The sequence below is a fragment of the Cyanistes caeruleus genome, chromosome 24 (genome assembly GCF_971803275.1).
Source record: "Cyanistes caeruleus chromosome 24, bCyaCae1.hap1.1, whole genome shotgun sequence".
NCBI lineage: Eukaryota > Metazoa > Chordata > Aves > Passeriformes > Paridae > Cyanistes > Cyanistes caeruleus.
This window is the reverse complement of record NC_141724.1, coordinates 6443374-6457040: the sequence shown is the minus strand read 5'-3', so window position 1 is coordinate 6457040 and position 13667 is coordinate 6443374. Positions and strand designations below refer to the sequence as shown.

General features: G+C 60.1%; 2 protein-coding genes across 2 annotated transcripts in view; both read right to left on the bottom strand.

Annotated features, from left to right (window-relative positions):
• CELSR2 (cadherin EGF LAG seven-pass G-type receptor 2) overlaps positions 1–4087 on the bottom strand; it is a 30484-nt gene extending 26397 nt beyond the window's left edge. Inside the window, exon 1 of the mRNA XM_086861527.1 lies at positions 272–4087. Within this exon, the coding sequence (XP_086717653.1) occupies positions 272–4031 (3760 nt within the window). The 5' untranslated portion in view covers positions 4032–4087. The remainder of the gene's footprint in view (positions 1–271) is intronic.
• A 1254-nt stretch (positions 4088–5341) lies between these two features.
• SARS1 (seryl-tRNA synthetase 1) lies at positions 5342–13497 on the bottom strand. The gene is made up of 11 exons (XM_023942049.2): positions 13089–13497; positions 10898–10968; positions 10654–10734; positions 9978–10136; positions 9370–9513; positions 8944–9099; positions 7946–8167; positions 7101–7230; positions 6088–6245; positions 5873–6002; positions 5342–5794 (listed from the first exon to the last, which is right to left on the bottom strand). Exons 1-11 carry the CDS (start codon positions 13222–13224, stop codon positions 5640–5642), a joined length of 1542 nt encoding a protein of 513 aa, XP_023797817.2. The 5' UTR covers positions 13225–13497; the 3' UTR covers positions 5342–5639.
• Between the last annotated feature and the right edge of the window lie 170 nt (positions 13498–13667).

Here is a 13667-nt window from a genome sequence, read left to right as displayed (position 1 = left end):
GAGCAGGGCACAGCATCCCATTATCTCCCCTCCCCTGGATCTGGAGGGTGAAGGCAACCAGGATGGAGTGGTGGAACTCCAAAACACCTCAGTGGGGTGGTGGGACCCCACAACACATCATTCCTTCTGATCTGGAGGGTGGGGGTAGCCAAAATAGGGTAGTGAGACCCCATAACACCTCACTTCCATGCAGAAATAGAGGTCAATGTACCCACAAACCTCACTCACCTCCCCCTGCAGGGGGGAGCCCTTCCATGGGTGGGGGTCTTACCAGAGACAGACACCCTCATGATGGCTTCAAGTGGGCGGTTGCTGTCCAGGGCTGGGCTGAGGCGCAGATCCCCACTGTGCGGGTCCAGCAGCACAAGGTTGAGCTCATTGCCCTGCTCAAACGCGTAAGTGAGGTGGTCAGAGACATCAGGGTCATGGGCAGGGATGCGGCCAATGACGCCCCCAGGGAAGCTGCTGGAGCGGCTGGTGATGTAGTTGTTGAAGAGGATCTCAAAGTTCTTGAGCTGGGGGCTGTTGTCATTGGTGTCACGCAGGAGCACGTGGATGGTGGCCCGACTAACCAGTGGTGCTGAGGTTGCCTGGACCACCATGATGTATTCGGCCTTGGTCTCATAGTCCAGGTCAGCCAGGGCAGTGAGCTCTCCAGAGAAGATATCTAGCTGAAAGACCTCTGGGATGTTGCCCTCCACAATCTGGTACATGATCTGGGCGTTGGTGCCCTCATCAGGGTCAGTGGCAGTGATCCGGGCCACCACCAGCCCAATGGGGCTGTTCTCCTCCACAAAGATGTCAAACTCATCCCGCGCGAACACAGGCGGGTTGTCATTAACATCCAACACTGTCACCTGGATCTCCACTGGCGTCCGCCTGGCTGGAATTCCCTTATCCACAGCGAATGCCCGCAGGGAATACAGCGGCACATTCTCCCGGTCCAAACGGCGCAAGGTGCGGACAATGCCTGAGGTGGATTCAATGATGAAGTCACCATCACCATCATCACCCCCTTGGAAGGTGTAGAAGACCCTGCCGTTGAGCCCGGAGTCACGGTCAGTTGCAGAGACCTGGAGGACGCTGGTGAAGGTGGGGACATCTTCATAGATGGATCCCTGGTAGGAATGACGGAGGAACTGGGGTGCATTGTCATTGACATCACTCACCAGGATCTCCAGGTAAGTTGTGTCAGATTTCTGTGGAATACCATTGTCCCGTGCCGTGATGGCCAAGGTGTAGGACACCTGGTCCTCATAGTCCAGCTCCATCTGGGTGGTGACAGCACCAGTCTCAGCAGCAATGCTGAACTGGGGGATGCTGTCCTCCATCAGGTAGGTGATGCGGGCATTCTCCCCTGTGTCCTCGTCTGTGGCACTGATGACCACCACTGTTGTGCCCACTGGTCGGTCCTCATTGATGCTGATGGTGTAGTGGGAGCTCTGGAAGACAGGGCGGTGGGTGTTGGCATCGGTGACATTGACAACCACCTGGGCAGTGTCCTGGCGAGTGCCATCAGAGGCAGCAATGGTGAGCAGGTACTGCCGCTCCAGCTTGTAGTCCAGGGGCAGGGCAAGGGAGATGAGCCCACCACCGCTCTGGCTGGTGATGGAGAACCGGTTGCGGGTGTTGCCGCTGGAGATCTGGTATGTGATGATGCTGTTAGCATCACGGTCAACAGCAGAGACAGTCAGAACACTAGTGCCCACTGCTGCATCCTCGTTCAGGCGGGCGCTGTACTCCCGCTGGGTGAACTCAGGGCTGTTGTCATTGACATCCAGGATGGTGACACTGACACTGGCCGTGGAGGCCATTGGGGGGGTGCCCTGGTCCTGCGCCTCCACCCTGAAACTGTAGAAGTCAACCACCTCCCGGTCCAGCTCAGAGGCCACCACAACCCACCCGGTGCTGTTGTTGATGGTGAAGGGGAAGCCAGTTCCAGTCTCCAGCAGGGTGTAAACTAACCGGCCGTTGTCACCTGAATCAGCATCAATGGCTTGTACATGGATGACAGAGTAGCCCACAGGGACATTCTCCAGCACAGTGGCCTGGAAGGGTGTGCTGACAAAGATGGGTGCATTGTCATTGACATCCAACACCTGGATGGTAACCAAACCACTGATGTTGGAGAGAGGTGGGCGGCCACCGTCCTGCGCCCGGATCCGCAGCGTGAACTCTTTGGTGACCTCATAGTCCAGGGGGGTAACGACGTCCAGTATGCCTGTCTGTGCATCAATGTAGAAGTGCCCACGGGTGTTGCCACTGACAATGCTGTAGTGCACCAACGCATTGCTGCCTTTGTCACGGTCAGTGGCCATCACCTGCAGAACTGCCGCATTGGGCCCCACGTCCTCGGGGACCTGTGCAATGTAACGCCGCTCACTGAACTGTGGTGCATTGTCATTGTCGTCCTCCACAGCGATGCGGACAGTGGCCGTGGCACTCCGGGGACCTGGATCCTGGCCCTGGTCTGTGGCCTCCACCAACAGCTCAAAGGCATCCACTACTTCCCGGTCCACAGAGCCACGGGTGCGGATGACACCTGAGCGGGAATCGATCTCAAAGACCTCGTTGACATCACCGGCATTGAGGAGGCGATAGAGAATGTTGGCATTGGGACCAGTGTCGCCATCAGTGGCTCGCACTGTCAGTACCTCATAGCCCACCTCCAGATTCTCTCGCACACTCTCCTGGTATTCTGGCTGCTCAAAGGCTGGGTCATGGTCATTGGTGTCACTCACTGTCACTGTCAGTGTGGCCATGGCACTTCGCCGGGGTGTCCCATGGTCGACAGCTGTCACGCGGAACACGTGAGTGCTCTTGCTCTCGCGGTCCAGCGGTGCAGCAGTGCTGATAGCACCAGTGACAGGGTCCACAGTGAAGAGGGCATCAGAGCGGCTGTCGAAGAGTGCAGCCATGGTGTAGTGCAGCCGGCCTGCCTCCCCCTCATCAGGGTCTTGTGCTGTCACCTGTGTCACCAGTGTGCCTGCTGACCGATTCTCCTCCACTGTGGCCTGGTAGCTGGAGGGCTGGAACTGTGGTGCTGTGTTGGGGCTGCGGTGGAGGCGGTGGTGAGGTATGGGGGGCCTGGGGACCACTGTGATCTGGGACTCCCCAACATCCCCAGTGGCCATCACATTCCCAGTGCCGCTGGTCTCTCTGGGGATGTTAGTGTCCCCAGCATGTCCAGTGTCCATAGTGTTCCTGTTGTTGCTGGGGGTTTTCCCAGTCTCCCCATTATGTTCAGTATCTCTGGTGCTCCCAGTATCGCTGGGGACTTTCCTAGTGCTTCCAGGATCTCTGGAGACTCTCACAGTCTCCCCAGGGAGTTCAGAATTCCTACTGCTCCTGGGGACTGGAGTGCTCCCAGTGCCCCAAACACTCCCAGTTCTCAGCTCATTCCCAGTGCTCCTGGTGTCTATGGGGATGTCGGTATCCCCGGTGTGTCCAGTATTCCCGGTGCTCCTGGTGCTCCCGAGGACATGGGTGCTCCCAGTGTCTCCAGTTCCTCCAGTAACCCTGGTGCCTCCACTATCCTGGATGCCTCCAGCGTCCCTGCTGTTTCCAATGCCTGCAGTGCCTCCAGCGTCCCTAGTGCCTGCAGGTTTCCAGGTGTCTCCAGCATTCACGGTGCCTCCAGTGGGGCCGCCGATACCTGGGGACCCCCTACCGCCGTCGCCGCTGTCACCGCTGGAAGAGCCGATGCCTGGTGAAGTCCAAACGCTGCTGCCTGCGGCCGGTGCGGGCCCAGCGCTGTCGCCGCTGTCCCCGGTGCTCGGCGTGGGCCGCGCGCCGCCACTGTCCCCGGTGCCGCCGGAGCCGCCGCTGTCCCCGGTGCCGCCGCGGACCTGGAGCGGCGCCGGGAGCTTGCTGGACGGACGGGTGCCGGTGCCGATGCCGCTGCTGATGCCGGTGGCGATGGCGGTGGCGGGTCCCGGTGCGGGCAGCAGCAGCAGCAGCAGCAGCAGCAGCAGCAGCAGCAACAGCGGCAGCAGCGGGAGTGAGGCCCGCCGGGTGGGCGGAAGGCCCATGGCCGCTGCCCCCCGGTGCCCCCAGTGCCGGCGCTGGCGCCCGCACCGACCCGCGCCGCCGCCTGTGCCCCGCCCTCGCCCGCGCGCGCCCGCCGGGGCGGAGCCGCCAATTCACCGGCCCGGCCGCGCTTAAAGGAGCCGTCGCCGCCGCCCCCGGGAGCCGCCGGCGGCGCCCGCAACCGCACCGGCAGTGGCAGCGCGGGGGCGGCGAGCGCGCACCCCGCGCAGGTTGCGCAGGCACATGTGAGGTGCAGGTGTGCGCCCTGCGCGCACACATGTACGTACACACGTATGAAGGGCCTTGCACGCACCTGTGCATTACAGGCAGGCGTGTTGCACGCGCAGGGAACAGGCATGCGGCACACGCAGGGTACAGCGGCACCGACGGGCACATATGACATGGGAAGCATGTATGTGACGGGGCACATGTGAAACACAGCACATGTGTGGCACATACAGCACGTGTGATATACTCACGCCCCCCAAACCCCCCGTGCCCCTACCGCCGGCCGTGACTCCTCAGGGTCAGTCCCCTCACTCCGTAGCATCCACCCCGATCCCCGGGCTCGCACCAGGACCGGGGGCAATGGAACAGACTGAGCGACTGGACCAGGCTGAGAGGGACTGGGGATCCTGGGGGCACTGGGGCACACCGGGAGAGACTGGGGATGCTGGGGGGCACTGGGACAAACTGGGAGGTACAGGGAATGTTGGAGGGCGCTGGGACAGACTGGAAGGGACTAAAGAAGCTAGACGGGGGCGGATCCCCGCGGTCCGTGGGTGCTGCCCCCTCCCAAGCCGGCGCCGGTCCCGGGGCGTGGGTGCAGGCAGGCGGCGCGGAGTCGGCCCTCCCACCCGGCGGAACGGGTCCGACGGGTACCGGGGACTGGCCCCTCAGCGCCGGAACCCCCCCGCCTCCGCCGGGGGCTGTGGTGACTCACTGGGCCGCTCCCCGCCGATTCCACCCGATACCCACGGCTTAGCCGAGGGTTTCCCACGCACACGCAGCTGGGGGCAGCCAGGCCTCCCCGCAGGGGGATGGAAGGGAAGTCTCCGGTGTGTCACCCCACCCCGGAGCGGGGGGCGGGTAGCAGCTGGGGCTGAGGCTGGAGGCCCTCATCCCCACTTTGCATCACAAAGGGGCTTTGTCTGGGACTTTGTGTGGGGCTGGCAGGAGGGAGTGAGAAGGGGGGGAGAGGAGTAAGGCGGAGGTGGGGGGAAAGAGTGGTGTGCGACGGAGATACATCCCCGGGCTGGACACCTCCCCCCCGCCCCCGTTCCCTCCTTGGAACCCCCCAAGAACACACAGCTCAGCAGCTCTTGGCTTTATTTTGGATGGAGGAGGGAAATGTATAGTGAGCACGGGGGTCCCCAGCACCACTCAGCAGGAGGGGGACACATGGGGGATCCTGGCCCCTCACAGCACGGTAGGGGGGACACACAGGGAGAGGGGCAGCGCCCTGACAGTGTCAATTCTTTGTGGCACGGAGGGGGAGACAAACAGTGACTCCCCTCCGAGGCAAAGATGATGGTGAAGAGCACAGCCTGGCAATGAAGGTGAGATGACTCAGGAGGCCCCCAATGTCCTTGGGGTGCAGGGGGACACCCTCAGACCTCCATGTTCTTCATCTGCTCCTCCAACACCTGGTCGCGTCCCCCCCCCGCCTTCTTCTTGCCCCCCCCTTCTTGCTGCTTCTTCTGCTTCTTGGAGAGCTCCTGGTCAATGGGTGCTGGCTTGATGAATGGAATCAGCTCCCGCAGGTCTGGGGGGACAAGGGACCCCTGTCACCCCCCCTCCCCACCAAGGAGTGGGAAATGGGGAGGGCACAGGGGGATGTTACCTGGGGGCATGAAGTTCTGGAGTTTCTCAGGGATGCGGATGCCCTCGGGGGTCTGGTGGTTCTCCAGGATGGCGCAGATGGTGCGAGTGGTAGCACACATGGTGGCATTCAGCATGTGCACAAACTCTACCTGCAGCAAGGGGACACAGGGGATATGTGTGACATAGGAAAAGCAAAGGAACACAGGAAGAACCCCACATGCGCACTAGCCTCACCTTGTCCATCATCTTCTTGGTCTGGCCATAGCGGATGCGCAGGCGCCGGGCCTGGTAGTCGGTGCAGTTGGAACAGGAGACAAGCTCACGGAAGGCGCCAGAGCCAGGGAACCAGGCCTCCAGATCCAGTTTTTTGCTGGCTGCGTGGTTCAGGGAGCCTGGATGGGAGACAGCGCTGAGTGCAGGGGTCCCACTGCCATCCTGAATTTGCCTATCCTGGGGCAGAGTATATAGGGTGAAGCTTCCAAAGACACTCCCGCAGCTTGGTGTCAATCCAACATGGATTCCTGCTCTGCCATTGTGATGTGGGGTTATTTCTCAGACATAGATATGCGGTGTCCCCACTTGGCCACAGGATCAACAAGCCACAAATTGTTTGGTCACGGGGATGTGGGGGTGTGGGAATCCTGCCCAGACATGGGGATGGGGATCTCCTGCTCAGCCACAGGACATTGGATTCCTCCTGTGCCATGGGGATATGGGGTGCCGCTTGGTCACAGGAATGTGAAGGTCCCACTCAGCCACATGTACGTGAGATACCCATTCAGCTATGGGAACATGGGGCTCTTTCTCAGCCACGTGGACATGGGCTTGGACATTGACTATGGGGAAATGGGATTATGCCGTGGAGATCTGGGATTCCTGCTCAACCGCAGGGATGTGGGGTTCCCACTTGGTTGTGGGAACGTGGGGTTCTTGCTCTGCCAAGTGGATAAAGGGGACCCATTCATCCACAGGGGGCTTTTAAACCAGATCTTTTCCTTGTGAGCATTTCCAGGAGGAGCTGGAACACTCCTATTGTCCCTCTGGAAGGGACAGCAGGGACAATCCATCACAACAGTGCCCACACCCACAGACCCAAAGCAAGTCTGAGGGTTCCACAGAAAACAAGATGTCCCCTTCTCTTCCTTCTCCTCAGGCTGGGGACACCAATGAGCCAGGGACAAGAAATTGCCATGCTGGGAAAGCAGGTCAGGGCCCCCCTCAACCCCATGTGGCACAGAAGCCTCTACCTGAGACAATGTTGACGATGTGGTAGGGAATCCCAAGGGACTGGTAAAACTCCTCAGCTGTGGCCATCATCTCCTCAAATATCTCCCAGGATTTATTGTCATGGGGGGAGGAGTAGACAAACTGCTCAATCTGCAGGAGAAGGAATTCCACAGTGACACCAAGTATAGCTCCAATTCCCAGTGGAACCCCATGGTGACACCACGTACAGCCCGAGTTCCAACTGAAATCCCACAGTGACACCCAGTACACCCTAAATTCCCACTGAAAACCCGCGGTGACACTGGGTATAGCCCACATTCCCATTAGAACCCCCACGGTGACACCTGGAACACTCTGAATTGCTGCTGGAACATCATGGTGACACCAGGTACACCCCAAATTCCCATCAGAATACCACCATGACACCTGGTACATCCTGAATTGCCACTGGAACACTGCAGTGGTATTGGGTACACCCTGAATTCCCACTGGAAACACTGCAGTTGACACCAGGTACACTCCAAATTCCCATCAGGTTCACTCCAAATTCCCATCAGGTTCACCCCAAATTCCCACCAGGTTCACCCCATGGTGACCCCTGTACACCCTGAATTCCTGCTGGAACCCCATAGTGACACTGGATACAATGTGAATTCCCACTGGAACCCCACAGTGACACGGGGAATACACCTCAGCCCCCTGCTGGAACACCATGGTGACAATGGGTATACCCTGAATTCCTGCTGGGTACCCTGCAGTGGCACCGAATACCCCATGAATTCCCACCAGAACATGCTGAATTCCCACTGGAACCCCACAGCAACCCTCAGTACACCCCAAATTCCTGTCAGGACTACTCCTTCACCTTCTCGAACTGGTGGACACGGAAGATGCCACGGGTGTCCCTGCCATGGGATCCCACCTCCTGGCGGAAGCAGGTGCTGAGTCCCGCATACTTGAGGGGCAGATCCTCAGGCCGCAGCCACTCATCTCGGTGCAGGGCAGCGATAGGCTGCTCTGACGTGGCGATCAGGTACTTCTCGTCGATGGAACTGTCCTCTGCCCGCTCACTGCCCTTCCCGATCACCTGCAGGGGACATGAGCCACTGGCCCTCTTCTAGCTGCTCCTGCACCTCCAGGGACCCAGCAGGGAGGTTTTCCAGGGCCAGATGGTTTAGGAATTCATCACAGGAGGACTTTGCTGGTCCTTCAAAGGGGCTGATGGCAGGGACAAGTCACCTGTATCGCCCGTGGAGATGGACCCCAGAGATGAGCCACCTCCTTGTCAAGTCATCACCATCACAAGCCACCTCCTTGTCACCTATGTCACCCATGGAGATGGACCCCAGAGCATGTCACCTCCTTGTCACTGCACTGCCATCACATGTCACCTGTGCAAATGGACCCCAAAGATGAGCCACCTCCTTTTCACCTCATCACCATCATGTGGCACCCATAAACATGGACCCCAGAGATAAGCCACATCCTTGTAACCACTCATCACCAATGGAGATGGACTCTGGAGACCAGCCATCTCCTTGTCACCTTGGGGCCATCACAATGTGTCACCCATGGAGGTGGACCTGAGATGAGCCATCTCCTTGTCACTGCAGTGTCACCACGAAGTGTTTCCCATGGAGACTGACCCCCAAGACAAGCCACCTCCCTGTCACATCGTCACCATCACAACATGGAGATGGATCCCAAGGAGAGAGGAAGGAACCACTGCTACCATTGCTGCTACCACCACTGCCACTACCACAGCCTTGCCAGGGCAGCAGGGACCCCACTGCCTCCCTCCCCACAGCCCCATGGGAGTGGCTTGCTCCTAAGTCCAGTCCCAAAGCTGGAGCAATCCCTTACCTTGTAAAGCTCCTCGTCAAACTGGCTGAGCTGGGCCACCTCCTGCATCACCTCTTTGCGCATGAAGAAGGGGGTGTACACAGGGGTGTACCCCCGGGCACGGAGGCTCTGCAGTGCGTACTGGATCAATGCCTGCTCCAGGAACACCAGTGGGCCCTGGGAACAAGGGTCACACTGCCTGTTACACACACACACTGCTGGGCTGCTCCTCTTTGCTCAGAGGACCCAGGAGATGTGGAGCCCACAGAGCTGCAATGGCTGCCAGGCTCAGCAGCACCCCAGACCACAGCAGGAATAGATCCCAATGCACCACTGTGATCAGAGTCCACCCCACCATGGAGGGTCCCAGGGGAGGAGAACCCAAGGCCCCTCCTGTCCCTTCTCATTCCCCTCTAAACCAAATCGTTCTGGGGTCATAGTTCTCACCTTAAGAAAGTAGCCACGGCTGCCAGCCACCACGGCGCCCTTTTCCCCCTCATAGCCATCCACCATCACCACCAGATCCACATGGGAATACTTCTTCCTGCAGCTGCAGTCACCCCAAACCCGCTCCACCTTGTTGTCCACATCCTTCAAGAACCCAGAGAAAAGAGAAACAAGAGCCTATCACCTCCTCAGTGCCCTGGAATGCTGTGACACCAGTCCCTGAACCACACTGGGCCCACTTTGGGAGCTCATGCTTCAGCCTGTAGCTTATTGTGCAGCCCCTTGGCAGCGAGCCTGGCCCAATTGTGCTCCCCCCGGGAAAATATTCCCACAGGATGAATGGAGGCAGTGGAGGGAGACCCCGTCCCCACCGCAGGAAGCGCCTTTCCCATGAATTCCCCCAACAATGGTGTGCCCAGTGTTGTCTGAGCTGCTCTTTGTCTGATCCCAGTGGGAAATGCCGGCTTGTCATGCAGATTTCCCTCACGCACCCACCAAGCCGCCCACCCAGCCAGGCTTGGGGGGATCTCCTGCTGGGAGGCCCCTGCTTCCCACTGTGAATTTCCTGGCTCTGCTGACCCAGCCCCACCTCCCTTCTCGTGTCCCACCTCATCGTTGCTAATGGGCACAGAGGGGTGGAGGAGGTTCCCAATCTCCCGGAGGCTCTCAAAGCGTTCAGCCTCCAGCCGCAGGCGCTCAGAGTCACACTCCAGGATGGCTTCATCAATGAGCAGCCGAACCTTCTTTATCTGGGATACCTGGAGACTCTGCAGAGAGACCTCTGGATGAGGTGCCTGCTCACCCAGCACAAGTAATTCTGGGCCCAGCATGGTGAACTCCAGACCTTCCACGGATTCTGGAGTGAGTCCCTGTGCTGGACACACTGAAGAATGGCCTGAAGGGACAAAGGGGTGACAAGCTGGACTCTCGAAGGTCTGAGCTGCTCCCACGGCAGCCAGCACTGCACTCATTAACCAGGGTGATTACCAAACTGGGATGGAAGCAGGCAAGGAGGGATACACAAAGGACACAGAAAGACTGAGGCTGCTCAAATTCCCGGGGATGAGCCCTTGACTGACACAGGGAGATATTTGGGAGATCACGGACATCAAGGAAGAGTCGGTTATTGTTGGTGTAGGACTGGGGGATAAAGGATCCTCCCAGCTGAGGTATCAGACAGTCCCCCTTCATTTGGTGGACATTTCAGGCTACCAGTTTGGGCAATTCCAGGCAAAGCTCTGGACAAACTGTAGGCACAGTGGAGGGAGTTGGGGTCTCACTCACCCCCAGGACATCAGCCGTGAGTTCATCTAGGTTCTGTGCACTCTCTGGTACTGATTCATCCGTCCCTACTGGCTCCTTTTTCTGCAGCGGGAGGAGAAAGGAACCCAGGAGAGTTAAAGAGTAAAATTCCAGGGGGAAAACTTCCCTCAGTGACACAAGGGAGAGCTGGAGGGCTGGGAGAAGGAGAGATGTCACCAGCTGGTGATGTCACACCATGAGGTGACCCAGGACACTTATGCCCCACCTTCATCTTGTCCCCAATGGTTTTGCTACATAGGTTCTTCAGCTTGTTCAGGTTGTCGGCACGAAACCTGCCTGGAAAGGAAGGCAGGGGCTGTCACCTGGAGTGGGAGAAGGGCTGGGGCCCTCATCTGGTGCAGAAAGGTGATATGGAGCCCCCACGAGAGCAGCAGCAGGAGTGGCAGCTCTAGGAATACCCACAGGCACCAGCCCTGGGGTTTTTGGGAGAACAGAGGTTGATCATGTGGAGCAGAGCTGCAGGGAGTAGGGATGTCATTAGAAAACACCTGGAGTGACATTGCACTGGGATCCCCATACCAGCCTGGAAACCCCCATGACATGCTGGGACCATGCTGGGATGGGACATTCCAACTCTAAGATGATAACCCTCCATTGGGATTCCCCATGCTGGGCTAGAACCCCCACATTGGAACAGGACCTCCACATTGGGACCCCCATGAGGGGATGGAATCCCCACACTGGGCTGAAAGTCCCAGGCTAGGCTGGGAACCATGCACTGGAATATGATTCCCACCCCATGCCAGGATCACCCACATTGGGCAACCTCCATGCTGGACTGGGAACCCCACCCTGCCAAGATGGGAATCCCTTCACCAGGATGGGACCCCCTCCATCAGCACAGGATCTCCATACTGCACTGGGACCCCTGTCCCCCCACCCCGCCCCGCAGTGCTGGGCTAGGACCCTCACACCAGGATGAGAACCCCCCCAACGCTGCACTGGGCACTGGGACCTCCATGCCAAAATGAGACCACCCCCTCCACTGGCTCGGAGCCCCCTCATGCTGGAACCCCCTGTTAGGATGGGACCCCCACATTGTGCTGGGACCCCACATTGTGATGAGACCCCCTCCCTCAGCGGGATGGGATTGCTAAGGATTGAGCAGATCCTGGGATCAGACACCACAGTGATGAGATTCAGGGGGTGCTGAATGAGGGGAGCATGGATTCTCCCCCTTTGTGACCCCAGGGCTGGGAAGGGCAGAGCCCAGGACCCAGGACAGCTCAAACTGGGGACACCCTGCGCTCAGAAGGTGTCACCCCATCAGCGGGAGGGATCAATCCCCAGGGAATCCAGAGCCAGGGAACACCCAACAGGACACAGCACGGCACAACGGGCTCCAAGGCACCGGCGCCGTGGGATTGCATCAGCCAGCGCGTCCCGCCAGCCCGCGTCACCCTGTCACCTCCTGTCGCCACCCGCCATTCTCCAGCACTGCCGTCCCGGGAACACAGAGCCCGCGGGAAGGGGGCTGGGAAGCAGGTGATCCCGTGGGGTGAAACGCTCTGGGATAAGATGAGGGCACGGCCGGAGCCAGGGACGCCCGGGCAAGATCCCACAAGGACATCAAGGAGAACACATTAAAGGGGAGCGCCAAGCGCCGCTTTCATCCCGCAGCAATGGAATGCTGGAGTGCCCTGGGAACGGCGGGGTTTGGGGGTACCCACTCCTCCCGCCACCCCCTCCAGCTCGTCTCCACATCCGGCACTCGGTGACGGAGCTGAATGCGGATCCCACTTCCCCATATCCCGCCGGGAGCCACGGGGAGGTGGCTCCTGCCCCCCCCGAAGCCGTCCCAATGTGGGTGTACCTCAAATCTGGGGGTGGCACTGTCTAGGATCACCCCCGCCCAGCTGGATCCTGCGGCAGGGCAGGGAGCAGATCCCTGGGGATCGCAATGGGACGGGATCCACGTGCGGGCTAGGGGGAACCTGGGATCTGCCCCCCAGCCTGCATGAAGGGAAGGCGGGTCTAGTGGGAGAACTTCTTCCACCTCAATTCCTGGATTAGGGGCGAGGGGGATCCACCCAGGGACAAACCCTTGGTCTCTGCTGCGATCTACCCACAAGATCATTGCCCCAGGGGGGGCAGCTGAGGAGATGGGAAAGACCCCGCTAAAGGTCACCCCATCTCAGCAAGGAGGCTCGGGGACCAGTGTGGGAGCCGGCTCCAGGTCTTCGGGAGCAAGGGAGAGGGACCCCTAGGGGATCCCCTATCCCTAAGGAGGAGCGATGGTGGTGGAGTCTCATCACCTGCGGACCGATCACCAGGCTGACGGGGTGGGGGAGAAAGGCACCGAGAGGGGGACACTTGCCCACGTGTGGCACTGACAAGCCCTCGGGGGTCCCGCAGCCAGGAGATTCCCTCCCCGCCACCCACCCGCCCCCACGTACACCTCCGCCAGGCGCCGTCCGCTCGCACCAGCGCATCCACCAGCGCGGGGTCCTTGAAGCGCTTTCGCTGCATGTCCCGCACCATGGCGGGGTCTCCGCCCTTGTCGGCGCGGAACAGGTCCAAGTCCAGCACCATGACCGGTGATGGCGGCGGCACCGGGAACACCGGCGGGGACAGCTGCTCTGCGCGCGTGCGCGGGAAGAGGCGCGGCCGCGGGATGCCGGCGGGGCGCAGCAGCGCCCCCTACTGGGGTGGAGGTGGCGCAGCAGGACGGGAGCGCTGGGTATGGAGGGGCGAGGGAAGGGCGGGAGCGATAGCGAGGGCTGGGGGGGCCGAGCGGTCCGAGCACCCCTGACCCCCTCCAAGGAGGGTTCCAGCTGGTCTGGAGACCTAGGCAGGGCCGGGGGACTGGGGTATCGAGAATGTTTGAGAGGGTTTGGGGAGGATATGGACGGGCCCGAGCGGTCCGGGGCATCCTTGAACCCCCCCGCCAAAGGGGTCTCCGCGGTTCTGCCCTCGCACCCCGAGTATCCCTGGGGTTCCTCAGCCACAGCCCAGGGATACTGGTAGGCTCTGGG

Coding starts and splice junctions, on each gene's coding strand:
- SARS1 (XM_023942049.2), bottom strand. CDS start 13,224: ATGGTGCTGGACTTGGACCTGTTCCGCGCCGACAAGGGCGGAGACCCC. Junction 8,168..8,943: donor TTGACGAGGAGCTTTACAAG/GTAAGGGATTGC, acceptor TGTCCCCTGCAG/GTGATCGGGAAGGGCAGTGA. Junction 5,795..5,872: donor CCAGAACTTCATGCCCCCAG/GTAACATCCCCC, acceptor TTGTCCCCCCAG/ACCTGCGGGAGCTGATTCCA.